Below are 18,193 nucleotides of genomic sequence, written 5' to 3'. Positions count from 1 at the left end.
ATTTCACCTTTTACTGATATTTGCAAATCTCAGACTGCTATTCACAGATTGAGATTAAAAAATGAAACTCTCTGTAATAATAGAACATTTGCTAGGCTAAAGTGTTCCAAGGAAGACTTTCAAATGTAGTGCATGGTTGGAGAGGGCCGAGGTATCAAATATGGGTAAAGTCGCCACACCAAGCCAACAGCTTTAAAATTAGATATTTTGATCTGTAATTATCGTAGCAGCTAGGTACCTAGTATTGCATTTGAATGAAATCAGTCTGAACTTTACAAGACTGGAGGCGTCAAGAAAGACCATCCCCCTCTCACCCCCGAGAGGTCTTAAATATCGATCATGCCTCGATCTTGCCATCTAAAACTAAACAATTACTACTCCCAACGTAAAAATAAATCACCTGTTAACATAAGAATAAATAGTGTTACCTCTCTCTGAGGTCTGAAATTAAATCATCAGTCCTGAACATGACGTTTAAAACAAACAGTAAACTTTTAATAAAAGTGTCTAAGGAATAAAAGATCCTTCCTCCCACGAGAGCAGGTGGTTCATACACTTTAAAGTTTGCAGCGTTAAAACCAGAAAGGGCAGATAGTATATCGAGACGATACTTGTCTGTCTCTAGTCTCGTCTTTTTCTACCCTTTCACACAGAAAATATAAATTACTAAAAGAACGTAAGGAGAGAAGTAAAACTTACCAGTCATTTGATTCTATATCAGGCAACTAAGTGCAGTGCAGTGATCTTCCGACGCGACCTTGCAGTCGGTGTACTTTCTGCAAGTTATTTACACGTACATGCGCACAGTTATATCTTGGTGCGGAAAGAAATCCAAACTCATCACTACAATTTCCAGAGTAAATGCCGAAACACGCCTACTTCAGTTGTTCTACTCTTAACAATAACTGTGTCGTCTGACCAAGTCTAAATTTGGAAAGCGAAGGGGAGATTAGCCTACACTTGAATTTCCAAGAACTTGCAAGGTGCGCTCTTTCTATGGTCGATGACCTTTTGCGAGCTTATAACCAAAACTGGAAACAGAAGCAGCAAATTCCTACGAGGATACTTGATTTGCAGAGATCTGACTGCGATGTCACGCGCTTCTTGCTGTTAACGGAAACTTGAGTGCAAGTTCACAAATTTAGAGCAAAAATATTTTTCCAAATATTCTTCAAAACCAAGATAAGTTGATATAGATGTAGTCTCATTTTTAGAGAGTGACTGGGGGGGAAGGAGCAAAAATACAATCTTGCCCAGTAGCGTACGCAGGATTTCATCAAGGGGGGGGTTATTTCGAGAACTTTCTACAAATTCACATTACCATTGTTTTATTATACTTTAATGAATTAATAATGCTTAATTAATTAATTAGTTTAATTACTACTAATAATATTACTAATGCAGCTGCTGTTACTTCTTATATCACTACTATTATTTAGTAGTAGAGATCTACATAAATATATTTATGAAAGCAATAGAACAAAAATACATTTTTTTAAAATTTCTTGTTACGAAATAATTGTCTGAGACATTCTAAGTGTGAAGAAAATCCATAAAAACAAGCAAATATATTAAATTTATTGAAATAATCAAAATATGAAACTCATTCAAGGTTCCGCGGTGGTCTAGTCTGACAACTTCGTGGGAGATCCGTGTTCGATTCCCGGAATTGGTTGGAATTTATCCAGCCTTGTCTCCGCACCCAGCCTTATATCAATGGGTACCTGAGAGCAACCCTGGGGGATAAAGGCTGCCGGAGCATTGTTCTGATCACATCCCCTGCAAAATGGCCTAGATCGAGAATGTGTGGGCCCCAGCACACCACTACCAGTGCCTTCATGGCACGGTGCTATATGCACGGTGAAATTTACATTACCTTTACCTATGGAACTCACCCAGAATCATGATGAGGCGCGAGAATACATGTTGCCAAATTCCACTGAGTCTATGTTTTCGTTCAAAAGTAAGTTTATAGACATTCCAACACATTTATCACTTCTAGGTGATTCACAAAGCACTTCTTCAACATTATTTAATGATGTGGATGTAGACTCAGCATCACTTGAGAGTTCACAAGGGGATGCAAAATCAGTACCGGGAGGAACGTTTGCAATAACGTCGGCACACTGCGACGAAGCAAGGAATTCTCACAATTCTCGCGAGAGACTGCACGACTTTTTGCAAAAGAATTGCAAAATTGAACTTTGTGGCCGCTTAGATTGCGTCTGGAATGTTGTTTTTCTCCATGCTGCATTGGAATAATAATTCAAAATTATTATAATTATTAGTATTATTATTATTATTATTACTGTCGCAGATCTTTGACTGCGATAAATTAGCCATTTTTAATTTTTTCTACAGCATTTTCCATAATATTTCAAAAGCTCAAGGGGAGGGGTTAAACCCGGTAACCCTCCCTTGCGTACGCCACTGATCTTGTCCCTCTTCTGTGGTTTCTTCACATCAGGCAATAACGAAAGCATTTGTGGGTAGAGGCGGAACAACCAAGGAAGGAACGTTTGTTTCTTGGACATTTAGATTTATTAAAAGTTTACTGTTTGTATTAAACGTCATGTTCAGGGCTGATGCCTTAGTTTTAGACCTCAAGGAGAGGTAACACCATTTATTCGTATGATGACGTGCCAGATTTTTTTACCCGTGCATATAGCACCGTCCCATGAAGACACATTTACGAAATGTGGGGGTAAGGCCCACACATTCTCGATCTCGGACATTTTGGAGGTGATTTGATCAGCACCATGCTCCAGCTGCCTTTACTCCCCAAGGTTGCTCCCAGGTACCTATTCATTTGAGGCTGGGTGAACCACGGAGCCGCTTTATGCTGGGGAAAAGGCCGGAAAAATTCCGACCTTAGATAACCCACCCCGGGAATTGAACCCGGCTCTCCGCGTGACAGTCAGACGCCCTACCCACTAGACCTCCGCGTCCTCTCGCTTTCGTCTCGAATTGTTTTCCACCTTTAACTTTTAAGCTAGAAGGCACAAGCTTCATCTGCCCCCCCTGTTCTGAGTCCTTGCATCCATGCAATGTAGTTGTAGATGGAAAAGAATAGATTTAAAATTAAGCTGTTCTCTGCCCCCCCCCCCCCTTCCCATCGGGGTACGCTGGGTTTATTGTTTCACACCGACCGCACCTGTACATACAAAACCTGGTGGGTAGATACAAAGGAAAACTGGAAACCAAAACTGCGAATTCCTAGGGTGATAATTCCATCTTAAGCTTGATTTGCGGAGACGTGGCTGTGATTATTATCTGCACTTAGATTTTTCTGTCACAGACTTCTTGCTGGTAGCTAAATCTTGAGTCCGCGTTCATTTAACATGTGCAAAAATATTTTTTACATTTTCTCAAAACGAAACTTAAGTTGGAGAAAACAGTGTCTCATTTTTAGCACGCGACCGGGGTGGCAAAAAGACTATCTTGGTGACCATTCGGTTAATATCAGTTTGTGTGTGTGTTTGTGTTCTTTGAATTAATATACCGGGTGTCCGAGAAGTGTTTGTATGAAAACAAAAATTAACTGTATCCGCTATATGCAACATAGACATGAAAAAATAGTACCAAAATGTTCGGAAACTATTCAAGTTTTTTTTGTTTCAGATTTCTGTACCGTTGCAGTAGTGTAGCAGTGCCAGTGTCCAGCAAACCGGAAATGTACACAAATCAGAAAAAGGCTGAGTGTGTCCTGTGGTTTCATGAGAGCAGGTCACAAAAAACAGTGCAGAGACAGTTTCAAACATCGTGCGTATCTGGGGTAAAGAGCCCCCTCATGAGGTGAGGAAGTCGACCATGGGCAACCCGAAGGTGAACGTTTGGTGCGCGCTGCTGCATGACAGAATAATCGAACCATTCTTTTTCTGTGAGGACACCGTAACATCTGGAGTGTATCTCGACATGTTGCAATTGTTTGTTGTTCCTCAATTGCTAGAATACCACCCAGATGTTATCTTTCAACAAGACGGTGCACCGCCACATTGGAGTCTGGAGGTTCGTTCCTACCTTGAACAGACATTTCCTGGAAAATGGATTGGTCGAGATGGACCGACGGCGTGGCCTGAACGATCTCCAGACATAACCACTTTAGATTTTTTCTATGGAGTTATGTGAAAGACAATGTCTACAGAACTCCTGCATCCGATCTTGCAACTCTGCAACAACGGATAACCCAAGTCATCACATCAATCCCTCCTTTGATGTTGGCTAATGCATGGCGAAAAGTTGAATTTCGACTAGATGTACTCCGTGCTACCAAGGGTGCTCACGTGGAGATTTATTGATTTTTTTCCTATTGCCAATAAAACTTGAATAGTTTCCGAACATTTTGGTACCATTTTTTCATGTCTATTCCCTTTACATAATATGCTCCAGTAATACATGTTCATTTTATTAAATTAGTAAAGTAAAGTGCTTAGCACCACGCCATGAAGGCGTATAGGAGGTGTGGGGGTAACGCCCCACACTTTCTTGATCCGGTCTTGAGTGGGGGTGATGTGATCAGCATCACGCCCCTGACCGCCTTTACCCCCCAGGGTTTCCCCCAGGTACCCATGTTATTCGACGCCGGGGCCGCTTCCATCGTTAGAAAAGTTCCCGGATTTGAACCGGCCGGGGATCAAACCCCGGTAGCATGGTAGTCAGACGCGTTACCGACTGAGCCACCGCGGCCACTGGAGATGTACTAGTACTACGTAGATATTTCAGCGAAAAATGCAGGCTCGACCAGAACTTGAACCTAGGTCTCTGGCATACTATGCCATTGACCTTGAAGTTAAGATATAACTTTAGTAACTCGCTTACATCTTATATTATCAACCGCGTTGTTTATTCCCCTTAACATGAATAGAAATTTTCATTTTGTGTGGGAAGTGTTTACTATTCAATTCCACAAAGAGAAAATGAGAAGGAAATAGGAAACACTCACCAGACACTGGAAAAATGTAAGTTTTCATGGCCATGAAATGCATCTTTAGTCATAGAAGAAAGAGATGGCAGAAATAGAAGTGACCTGCCTAGCTTAGTAACTCACTTCTGTTTCCACCACCTCTTTCCTCTACATGTAATATAATAAATTGTGTGTGTGTATGTATATAAACCTAATAATTTACAATTTAAAACATCCTAGTATTAATTATTTCCATTATTTTTTAATGGACAATACACATATTTTTCTTCCTTTCTTTTCAGATACTCAACAAAACAATGGCATCATTTTTAGTATTGTCCACAGTAGTAGTACTCTCAATGGGTGCTTACGCTAACACCAATTGCTCGGAGAACTGTGACTGTACATCTATCACTGAAGCAAAGTGCACAAACAAATCAGAAGTGCCTAAAGATCTTTCTACAGATTTGGAAATACTCTCACTGAAGCAGTGCAATATATCTGAGCTTGAAGACAATGTATTTGAAAGAAAGAAACTAGTACATCTCGCAAAGCTAACCATAGTTTCTTGTAACTTGCAAACTGTTGGAAAGCGGGCTTTTCATGGATTAACGCATCTCAAACTCATAGATCTATCCTCAAATAGAATAAGGCAACTACACATTGAGGTGTTTAACATGAATCCACAACTTTCTACCTTGAAGTTAAGATATAACCCATTAAATACAACAAATGACATGTTCCTATGCCATGCACCTTCATTGCTTGAATTAGATATGTCATACTGTTTCATAGTTAATATTACAGACAACTACTTCAATGGGCTATTCAATTTGACCACCCTGAACCTCAGAAACAACAACTTGAAGTATTTATCTGTGAATGTAGTTCATAAACTTCAACATCTGCAAACCTTAGACCTAAGATACAACGAATGGAGTTGCTCGTGTTCACTGAAGCCATTGGTTGACTTGTATGTAGAAAAGTTTTCACTGCTGAAACAGCCGGATTGCAAGGAACCATTTAAATCATTGTGGCAAAATTTTACTTTTCATTGTCCTAATGAGCCTGGTGAAATGACAACTGTGAGTAATTTGTCAGAAGAGGAAACCACACTTCAGTATAGTACGAAGTCAGCAGTAGATACAGGGAATATAGTTTTAAACAGTACAAACCAAAATGTGGAATCCGCACAATACTGTGAAAGCTGGCATGTAGCAACTTTTATACTTATTGGAGTGGTGTGTATTTTACTTGGTGCCATTATTTTAATATACAAGGATAAGATACTTTCTTGTTGTGAAAGGAAGCAATCACAAGAAGAAACACGTTGTGAAAGGAAGCAATCACAAGTAGAAACACGTTGTGAAAGGAAGCAATCACAAGAAGAAACACCGCTTCAGCAAATGGTAGTGGAATCAGGATCTGGAATCAAAAGTACCTGAGCATTGGGGTATAGTTGTCTTTGGATATTGGAAATAAATAGCACGGTCACCTGGGTTGAGTGTAGAGCAAACAGCAGATAAGAAATTAAAATAACCAGAAAAGCATATTTCATTGGGGTCTTAACAGAACGATAGAGACACATACATGCTGGTAACTGACTGATGCATTGGTATTGTATGTAAATGAAAAGTAAAAAAAAGGGGGGTGAATTTCTGCATAATGATGTACAGATGAAATGAAATGAACATAGTGAACGGTTTGTTAAATTTGTAGATATATGGTGTGATTTAAACTCTTGAATTTTTTATTCAAGGGGAGATGGTTGATGCAGACTCGTTGCTCAATTCACAAAGCATAAGTAAGAAAGTTTTAAACTAGACAGGTTTTCCTGTAATGACAGCTCTCAGAAACATACTTTTTAAAATGACCTGACGTATGCTTGCAATGGCTCTCTGCCAAAAACATGCTTGCAACTTCAACATCAATTGTTCTCTCAAACTCATTGCATATAAACAATAATCTCTGCAGAGATATACTCATTTAGGTTGTATTCTAATGTGTGAATTGCACTTTTTGCTTGAGAGGGGCGGGGGGTGTAAACAATTCCTATTGCATTTTACAACACCAAATTGTCAGTTCATTGAACAACAAATTTTAGAGCCAATTAAATTAATGTCCTTCATAGCTCTCTTTATGTATGAATTATAAAAAAAAAAAATAACCTGTGGTGCAACAGTATGTGAGGGGCCAGCACGATGAACCCCCAGTCATTGCTGTAGGTTTTCGTGCCCGGGTTATCCTTCTCATTCATAGCTCCACAACTTCCTCATGATGGTAGGTGGCCACTGGTCCCATACACAGGCCGAAATCTCAGGAAATGTCGTTATGCTTCCCCCAGGAGACTTGAAACTGCACATGTTACAAGAAGAATTAATCAAGTCCACCTTCCTATGTAGGCATTTAAAGTGAAAATGATGAAATGAGAAATCCTGAAATCCCTCCCTTTCCAATAAGATATATTCTTGGTATGTCTGGATAGTAGAACAAGTTTACAATTGTTTGAATTTCTATGGTTAGGGAGATAATACTTTTAAGTTATAAACAATATAAACGTTCTTATTGATTGTCATGATCCTGAGAGATAATACTCATCAGGGACACTGATGTTTATTTACTCAGTGTATATGTAACCATTGTTATTATGTTCAAAGTTATTTTATTTACTTGCTTAATGTTACATGTGTTAATACCTGCTTTGATAATTGTGTTTATCAGTAGTAATTTATTATTATTCTGTTAATAAGGCCCTGCATGGTCGCAAAGAATATGTAATATTTATCTTATAATTGTATATTAACGTTTAGCACACGTTTAATATTATAATATGTATTTATCGTTTGTGCCTCAAGCACGTAGTTCAATCGTCTGCCGTAGAGATGGCCTTGCCTGCTCTAGCATGGTTCCACATAGTTCACGTGAACGGCACTAGAGGCGCTACTTGAACCGAGGCTATGTAACCAGCCGTGGAGCAGATTTTCTTCAGTTGGGAGAAAAAATTATTAGCATCAGTGATTGGTTAGTTCGTATGAACTTTCCAGCCTGTTCATTACCAGTGCATAGTTAGAGATTGGTTAGTTCATTGAACTCTCCAGCCTAATTATTGCCTATTTTTGTCAGAGCAGGAAAAGGTTTATTATCCATTTTGCCTTGACTCATCTCACTCAACAGGTCGCTAGGTGCCGTGGCTTGCTGCGAGTTGATAGCTTCCTGGAGATGAAGCCTTGCTCGAAGAAAAGGTTTAATATCCATTTTCTTCAGTTGGCTTTCAGGTCGGCTCACGATAAGATATCTCTTACAAAACTGACCTGGAAGAAGGTGCACTCCACTCTTGCAAGAGGCCAAGCATCCTAAGGAAGGAAGGAAGGAAGATGCTCTCCGTTCTTGCGAGAAGCCAAGCACACTAGAGAAGTTGTCCTCCGCCTGCGAGCGAGAGAAGCTGCACTCCACCTTTCAGCGAGAGAGGTTGAACTCTGCCACTGGCAAGAGAACCCACTCCACTTTTGAGTGAGAGAGATACCCCACTCTGCTTATTGCCGAGAGAGATAAACTCCACTTTAGAGTGAGAGGCCCCGCTCTGCTTTCTCCCCTATCAACCTGCGGCACCCTGCCAGCGTAATGTGGAGTTGGGTTTCTAGGCAACCACCCAGAAGGTAAAATTACAGGTCAGATAAAATACTCCTGTTATCGTGAGGGTGACCTTAATAGATGCCCCTTCTTCCCCAAAAGCCAACAGTTCCCTGTAAAAAGCCTTCAGCTACAGAAGCCGGCACAAGGACAGCACATTCCTAACGAGTTGGAACTACATTTTCGACAGCAGAGGGCAGCAGCAGCAGTGTTTCTGTTCTCAGTTTGCAACAGTTGCAGAAGCCATTCTTTCCCCATTGTGTGGCAGTGCATAGGCCAGTGAGTGTAATATCCTATGCGGGCGTGTGCTAAACTTACAACGTTTACAGTGTATCCAGCTATAGTCATTAAACTTTCTCTAACTTTAGACAGTGTACTTTTTCCCGAACCCTGAGTGAAATAGTCTCTCATGCCACCCCTGGAGAAAAAGGTTAGCATAATGGGTAAAACTGATTGGTCGTTGCCAAGCTAGTAGACTTGCATCCAGCTGACGTACTCGTGTAGGTGTAGTAGGCACCTTTCTCGAGCAGGACGTTGCATGATTGAATTGAAAATAGGTTATTTTAACATAAGCATCTTGCATGGTCAAATTATCTTGGGGGGTACAATCAGATTTATGGATTTAGTACCCCCTTCAAAAATTTTGGGGGGGTACAATGTACCCCTGTATCCCCCGTTTCTGTGCCACTGTGTAGTGTGAATACTCTTTTTGTATGTACATGAGGATAAATAAGACCATAATAAAGATTCATATTGATTTCCTTGATATTATATTGTGATAGATAAAGATTTTTGGTGAGTTTATCACAGATGTAGTCAGTATGACATGCTCAATTTAATTTATCATCGATGATCAACCCTAGAAATTTTACATGGTTTACATTGTTTACATCAATCAACTGTAGCCTTTCAGGGCCTGTAAAGTGCAGGAAAACTTGACATACTGTTTTTTTTTCTACTATTATATTGTAATACATATATGTAAAGTAAGTAAGAATTGTTGCAGTTTTTCAGAATATGCTACTGATTTACAGTTATCTTCAAAGCATTTTTTTAGCACATTGATACTGGTTATTTCTCTCATAGATTAGATTATAATCTATGATCCAATCTAGTCATCTGGTGATCATAAAAATACTTATAGATTTTATATGTAAGTAATATTTTGGCAACATGGTACAAAAACTGTTTTTTTAAATAATTGACCAGATATTGTTCATAAAAATAATGCTTGTACTGGTGATGCAAAATAAACTTTCTTTGCCTTTCTCCACTCTTCTTCAAAATATGTTGTTTAAGTAAAGGAAGACATGTGGTTTGTCATGAATGTGCCTTGAAACAAAGAATAAGACTGGAAATTGTTATTTATTCTTTTGAATAAAAATATATATGTGCAATTTAGGTTTTATTTCCCTATAAGGTCAACAATCTATGGTGAAGAAAACTTTATTGCAAAAAAATAATGATTGTGTACATTAGGGCATAAATATATTAGCATGCAATGTTAATTGGACATTATCCATTTCTAGTGCTTCAAACTATACTTATTCTAAAGCACAGGACAACGGATAATGTCCAAATAACATTATGCTAATGTTGAACCATTGTCACTAACATTCAGAGAATTGTCATAAATATATTATATTTCTTCGAATTACCTTTTTTATTTGGGGGGAGGGTTGCATGTTTAAAATTAAGGTGTGCCTTGGATTTGATGTCATCTTGAATCCAAGCAAACACATATAAATATAGGCTACCATGGCATTAGCGTAATATAGAATAGTGTATTTACCAATTTCAATGATCATGTTTTTTTCCCTTGATGTTTTACCAAAACACCGGAATTGATAAAAATCACAGTTAACGAAATTTTATTATGGTAGTTTTGTTCTAAAAATTACCGATAAGTACACCTCTGCACCTTAAATTGGAAGATCTTTTCCGTTTATAAAAAGATGAAGCAATATTTAAGCTGCATTTGATGGCATCTTGAATCTAAGAATATGGCAGCACATTCCTAAAGATTTTAGGCCATACTGAGAGGATAATTTACTTCTATGCAGGTTTACAGGATTTTAAAAAAAATAACACATGAATTTGAGTATTTGTTTCTTTAAGCCCACTTTATGTCCTCCTCCGTAGCCGAGCGGGTTAAGGCGTTCACTCACCTTGAGATCGTTCGCTGCAGGACGGCGTAGGTTCGAATCCGGCTCTGGTCGGAATTTATTCGGCCTACGTATAGGGCCGGTGGCAACCCACCATCGTGAGGAAATTGAGAAGCTCCGAATGAGTGAGCGGTAACCCAGTCGAGAAGACCTACAATGGCTGGGGGTTCGACGGGCTGACCACCCGTCACCCCAATACTGGTCTAAGATCTCCACACTACAACAGGTGACAGAGGAACAGTGTGGGAAGGAGACCAGCAGTCGGTAGGTAAGCCAAGGCCCTCACGGGCTGTAGAGCTGTGGGTTATTATCAAGCCCACTTTATGCACAGATAGGCTAAGTGGGACTACAGTTTAAAGTGGGATACGAACCACCCTGTGCCTCCACCAAGTATCGAACCTGAGACTCCTTGATTACAAGGCTATGACGTTACAATTACGGCATCGGGGAGGCACAAATAACACATGAACACCTGAATAAAAATGTAAAGTGTATTATTAATGATTTTGTGTGATTTTCTCTGATAATGAAAGCTAACACATGCAAACATGCATTATCCTACAAGAAATATACTCCAATAAATTTCCAAGTTTCAATTTCTCAATGATGAGTAAACTAGTTACAGAATCAGATTTTTATGCCATAATAATAAATCACAGCCCATGCAGGGTTGCTAGTCCCCCATCGGGTGCCTCCGTAGGTGGCGGATAAGGGAACGTTCTCCAGATATGGAGGGTACCGGGTAACTGGGGTGGACCCCGTGACGGGTGTAAAATAGCCTTAGTGCTGACGAACCCAAAATTTTAAATTCAAATCAAATCAAATCAGCTTTTAACGAAAGTCAGAATATTTTATGATTTTAGTTATGCAACGTTAGAGTTGTTATGTGTAACGATAAGGGGCTGGACCCCGAATAATGTGACGGGTGCAAAATAGCCTTAGCTCTGACGCACCCAAAATTTTAAGTTCAAATTCAAATCTAACACAATTCGCAATAAGAAATAGGTTGGTAATTAAAAGCACCTACTTTCCACATAAGAAGATACATTTGGGCACATGGAAATCACCAGACAATGATGATGATACAGTAAATCAAATAGATCATGTTTTAATAGATAAGAGACACTCCTCAACAATCATAGATGGAAGAAGCCAAAGAGGACCAAATTGTGATTCAGACCATTTTTTTTGTAAAAATTAAACTAAAAGCAAGATTAAGCAATAACCCAACCAAACAGAACATACGAAGAACAAAATGGAACTATACAAAACTTGACAATCAAGAAAATAAGATGAATTATCAAACAGCAATTAAAAATAAGTTACAACAAAATATTCAAGAAGAAACAATAGAAGGGAAGTGGAAAAGAATTATAAAAGTGTTAACAGAACCTGCAAAAGAAGTAATAGGCAAAGAGAAAACATCAAGGAAGAAAGAGTGATTTGATAAAGAATGTCAGCAAATAATTAACCAAAAAAAATGCTGCAAGCATGAAGATGCTGCAAAGAGAAATAAGAAGTAATTGTAACAAATACAAAGAACTAAGGCAACAGGCAAATAATTTATGTAAGAGAAAAGAGAAAAGAATGGATAAGAAAGAATATCCAAGAAATGAAAGAACTTAGTCCACAGTCAGAGATTAGAAAGCAATAAAGAGAATAAATAAGCGATATCAACCCAAAGAGATAGGATGCAAAAGGAGAGATGGCAAGATAATAGGAGACAAAGAAAAGCATACGAGAAAGATGGAGAGAACAAGATGGAAGATCCAAGAACAGCATTGAGCAAGCATATGTTGACATATTGGCACAGGTTTAAGAAAATACAAATGAAACAGTGGAGGGAAAGTCAAATAGAGAGAAAAGTGGCAGATGCCAAGAACATCTGCATAAACAGGGGAGAGAAAATGAACAAAACTGAAGGGGAAATTGGAACGAAATGGGTTTAACTAATAAAAAAGCATGTGTACGCTAAGTTGGTTATGGTAACACTGTTAAGCCTTGTTTCCATGTTATTAAAACAATCAAATGCTGACCATGGCAAAATTTATTGTATAAAAAATATATACACTAAGAACGTAACATTTCCACCCTCTAACAGGGTCTTCTTAAGACAAAGATTCACAATAAATAGAATTTATGTTGTTTTTTTCTAAATGTTTTATTAAGTTGGTTAGGTTTTCAGAGCCAGCATCGATGGTCAATTTTCTGTACAAAAGTGGAAGATTTCAACTTGCCAGACCAGCTAAACGAGAAAGGGAAGGTTAGTGCCACCAGAAGGAGGGGGGGAGAGAAGACAAAAAGAGTAGGTCACAGGATGGAGGGGAGGGGAGAAACAGCCAACTATGACACCTGCAAGGTGGAAAAAACAGTTTGCCTAGGAAGAAATAAGGAGACAAATTATTCATTTCCTTAGAAGTGTAGAGTGAACAATAGTATGCTGAAATTAGCATTTCTAGTTCGAGCGGCACAGGTAACGCTAGATGGCATACAGAATTGATAAGTCTTCTGCTCGAGCGAAATACACTCGAACTCTATTAGTAGACATATTTCCATAATTTGTCTATGGTAGTGGTATGGATCGTGAAGTAAAAGACGAAGTGAAATTGGAAAATAACTGATCATAGTCATCATCATCTCCATGATAAAATGCAGTTTTGTATATCTTACCGAGATATGTGATAATGAAATAGATGATTATGGGCTGAAACTGCCTAGACTGACATTTTATGCTTCTGCACTTATTGTCACATTAAAATAACATTCAATTGAATGTTATAACTGCATTTTATTATTTCACAGAATATGATTATCCTTTTCGGTAAGTGAACAATGATGTACACGTAGAAAATACTGTCATTCTTGCACTGTGATATGATATTTGTAATTGCTTAAGCATGTGTATCCGTTTTATGTTTCAGTCTGTAGATATTGCGTACTTTCATATGTACTGTATATGAGTCTTACATAATAATATACGGATTTAGAATTGTAATTGCATAGAGTGGTTTCCTTCCATGTATGGGTTTTAGGTTGATAGTGCTGCTTATTAGGCTCTGAAATATGGGACGTTGTCAATCATTCCGTTACGAGTGCGGTACGAACGAGCGTGGGAGATTCGAACGAGTTTGAGTGAGCAAAAGTGGTCTGGTGCAGTACCATGTGAGGTTGTGTGTAGTGTGTGAGTTTATCTTGGTATAAGCCTGAAAAAGTCCTGGGAAACTAGGATGAAACCACTAAAAAAGAAAGAAAATGTAAGCCACATTTTAAAAATAATAGTCATTACTTTGTCAAGTCTTGCTTTTTGAGTTCATGCTCTAAAATAAATAACAATTCATCATTGGTTCTAATATTACTCATAATGATAAAAATACAGCTTTGTTAATAAAACTGCTCAGTAGTAACCCTTTAAAGTGACACCAGGGCTCATACAATGCATGCCATAAACTAGGTATGCCCCTGATTAGAAGGAAATAATTTAAGAAAATAAATTTCCTTCTACTTAATATATGCTATAAATAAGTATATTTCTTTCGCAGAAATACATCTATAACGTGCAAAATTCAAGATAAAGCAAAAATCAATAAAGTTGATCATATTTGAAGTCCTCTTATCTTTCACATGATAACAATTCTGCAGAACATAAGATAAAGTGTTGAAGGCTTGAGGTACACAACATCAGGTACGTACACAATCTCCCAATTAGATTCCTAAAACAATACAAATGTTGGGCATGTGCATAATGTGTGAAGAGATGGTTCAATCTGCACCCCACCTCCCTTTGCACTCACACACCCATTGGTCAATTGATTACACTGTGTAACAAGTTTTAACTTTTTCTCTGCATCAGAAACAAAATGGTCTTCTTCACTAACTCATATGTGCAGATTTCAGAAACGCTATCCAAAATTGTGTACCACCTCACAGTTTTTAGATATACAGTGTGGTCCGAAAATCACTACCATATACAGCATGTACACCAAACTGACAACATATCCTTCAAGCTTTCTTACCTTAAATATGATATTGTACAGTATAATATTCTTAAAGGATTAAAGGACATTAGAAGAAGAATAAGTAGTTTCTTTGTAATCATGGAGCAAAGGTATAAACAATATTGTATATGGGAATAACAAAAAATCCTACATATTACATTTGGAAGTTGACTCCTATGGACTTACTTCTTTTTGTATGATGAGCTCTTTACCTCCCTGTAGAGAAACTAATAGTAGTCTGCTAACATTGAGGTGTCCCAACTAATCTGGTATTGCTCTCAATTTCATTTATATCCTGATGAAAACACTCCACCTGCTCCACAAGCCTTAAGGCTTGGCTGGACCTTTGGCATGCGAATGGGTGATTTTTTTTCAAATTTTCCTCTCCATTCAAAAAACCTCTTGGATATTTCAAAATATGAAAAATTACATACGCTTAGAATTCCATCTAGAGCACTGACATGAATTTTTATGTAGTTTTCTTTCACTGTTGTCTAGATATTAACAATAGTTTAATAGACTTACGTAATCGCAAAAAATTTATAATTATGAAATCATAAGTTCGATTCTCTGTGGAAAAAAGATAGTTTCCATATTTTTAAACAGTACCTGCAGTCCCACAATAAAGCAGACTTGAAACAAATATAGTTATATATAAATATATGAGGAAAATAAATATACAAGATTGTAGAATAAGTCAATAAGAAACAATCTTACTATATAATTGTACACAATTATAACAAATCATGCCTTCAGATAAATCGCTTTCCTGATTAAACCATTCTTTCTCCCTTTCAACCTCTGCAAGTTTTCACTTAAACCTATTTTATGGCATTCTCGGAGTAGAGCTTTGTAAAACTGTTCCACCCTGTCTTCCTGTTTTAATATTTTATTAACAAAATTATATAGAAGCTGGCCGTGCTTAGCAATACAGTGGATTTCCCTTCTTCAATGAGCTGATTGCATTACATTTATCAGTACTTGTACAAGGTGGCGGAAAAGTTATCAGCTGATTTTCTTAGCCTATAGCTTGGGGTTTACATTAAACAAATTAGGTTTATTTGTGTTAAACTTTTATCGATACTTGTAAGATTTATGTCCTCAATTTTTAAAGATAACATCCAATAAATAGCCACCATTTGAATTGATGCAAATTTGGTCTCTTTTTATTGCATTTTCCATGGTGTTGGAAATCTGCAGGGAAGCTGAATATTGTCCTTTAGTTGCTGTAACATCTCTGGCTTAGCTTATTCACATAAACCAATGACTTCAAATATCCCCAAAGGAAAAAAATCTGGAGCGGTCAAATCTGGGGACGATTGGGAAAGTATCATCTAAATTCTCATTGTGTCAAGATTACAGATAGATTATTCCTTAAAAATATTGTCGCAATTTTTCCACGTTCTTGTGGGGTACACTTATTAATTTTCACACACAATAAATTTCGTGAGTATCTTCTATTTAACTGACAAAACACTACTGATATAAACAACTAGATGCCAAAATAAAGGTCAGTTCAAATAGGATGACGACTCTTGCGCCACCTTTTATATGTATTCTCTTTTGGCCAACAATAATTGGCATAGCTTAACACAAAGTTGGTATCAGTTCCGCAACAATTACACGCAATCTGAATGTTTGTACATATGACATATGAGAGCATGAACAGTTTCGTCGAAAGCAGAAAGAAAAATTAGTTGTATAGAATTCCATTGTTTGAGCTCTGGGTAAAGAAGTAGGTGCAAGTGATGATATTGTTTTGGCATCAGATGGTGTGTGTTAGTGCTGCATCAAGGCTTTTTTGCTGACTCTAGATGGCTTACGGAATTTGCTTGAGCAAATAATGCTCAAACAGGCAAACTATCAGTATACGCTCGAAGCCCAGTAGTTCACATACAACCGTAATTTATCTGTGGTAGTGGGCCTTCAAGTGGGCTTCGCGAAGTGTAAAACGCAGTGAAATTGAAACTAAAGTGAACATAGTCATCATCTCCATGTTAAAATGTAATTTAGTCTATCTTACCAATACATAGCAATATATGAAAATGAATAGATGATTATGGGCTGAAACTACCAGCACGAATTTTATATATATATATATATATATATATATATATATATACACCGTGCGTCCATTTCGATCTGCAGCTGAGAGATCGGGAGAAGCGTGGCGGGCGGCGCTGACGGAGATGCCGACATTTGCGGCCTGTAATGCCCGCTTATTTTTATAGACATATGCAGACATTTATATAAATATTGCAAAACGAGCACTAACCTGTGTTATAACACGCAAAAGTTCTTCTGTAATTTATCCAAGTTCTGCTCTTATATACACAAATAAATACGCTATAGAAACGATGTTAAGAGCCACAGATAATAAAGCATTTTAATCATAGTTTTGACCAGTAACGTCCTGTTTAAGTTTATATCCTTGAAAGAGTTTTGTGGCCATGGGAATCGTTTGGAGGTTTCGAATGTGCAACACTGTATCAGGATTACGCTGCAGACGAAACCGATAAAAGTGAATGGTTTTCGTGAGCTTCCTTGCAATCCGAAATATCCGAGCTCGAGTTTTTTGTTCCTTCGCGACTAGATGAAGACAGAGTTGTAAATATAGTGGCGAGCAATGTAAACCAAGAGCGTGTTAATTTCGTACTGTGCGCAAGAGTGTTATTCTTGGTTACTTGCAGTTACTTGTTTGTGTTATTACAGTGTGTATGTGTGTTGTGTCAGTGAGACGATTTGAATGCCAGCCGCAAGGTTCACGTTAGAACAAAGATTTTTTAATGTATGACACGTACGTGAAAACAAACTCGTGTCGAGACGTGTGTAGGTAATTTGTACAGAAATTCCCATGCGTTTCAACTCCACACAGAGATACGGTTAGACATCTTGTCCTTAAATTACGAGAAACTGGATCCTTAAATTTTAAAACACCTAAGCAAAAACGACGGATTCTAACCGAAGCAAAACTCGATGATATTGGTGCAGCGTTAGAACGTTCTCCAAACAAACCTCTACGCCGTGTTTCACAAGAGGTGGGCGTGTCAAAATCATCGGCACATACAGTCACTAAGCTACTAAAATTAAAACCATACTCTTATAACACAGGTTAGTGCTCGTTTTGCAATATTTATATAAATGTCTGCATATGTCCATAAAAATAAGCGGGCATTTCAGGCCGCAAATGTCGGCATCTCCGTCAGCACCGCCCACCGCGCTTCTCCCGATCTCTCGGCTGCAGATCGAAATGGACGCACGGTATATATATATATATATATTTGTATGATTATTGTCACATTGAAATGATATTTGATATTCTATATACTCGAGTAAATCACGTTCGAGCATGGGAGATTCCATCGAGTTTGAGCAAGCAAAAGTGGCCCAATGCAGTACTCCAGTGGGTGTGCATTGAGTGCAAAATTGTCGAATCAATGAAAATTCTACTCTTGTGTAACAGCTATCACTGATATGGAATCTAAAACCAACATCAAACA

The 18,193-nt window shown here is 38.0% G+C and overlaps 2 protein-coding genes across 2 annotated transcripts in view; both read left to right on the top strand.

The window, feature by feature from the left end:
* LOC145991890 (uncharacterized) overlaps positions 1-18,193 on the top strand; it is a 70,729-nt gene that overhangs the window by 47,310 nt on the left and 5,226 nt on the right. The window lies entirely within an intron of this gene.
* Positions 5,253-7,342, top strand: LOC145991287 (uncharacterized). Its single transcript, XM_083127275.1, has one exon. The coding sequence runs from the start codon at positions 5,263-5,265 to the stop codon at positions 6,346-6,348; it is 1,086 nt and encodes a 361-aa protein (XP_082983401.1). The 5' UTR covers positions 5,253-5,262; the 3' UTR covers positions 6,349-7,342.

This window comes from Lepisma saccharinum, chromosome 8, assembly GCF_977018435.1.
Source record: "Lepisma saccharinum chromosome 8, izLepSacc3.1, whole genome shotgun sequence".
Lineage (NCBI taxonomy): Eukaryota > Metazoa > Arthropoda > Insecta > Zygentoma > Lepismatidae > Lepisma > Lepisma saccharinum.
The sequence above is the reverse complement of the archived record's forward strand: the minus strand, read 5'-3'. Positions and strand labels throughout refer to the sequence as shown.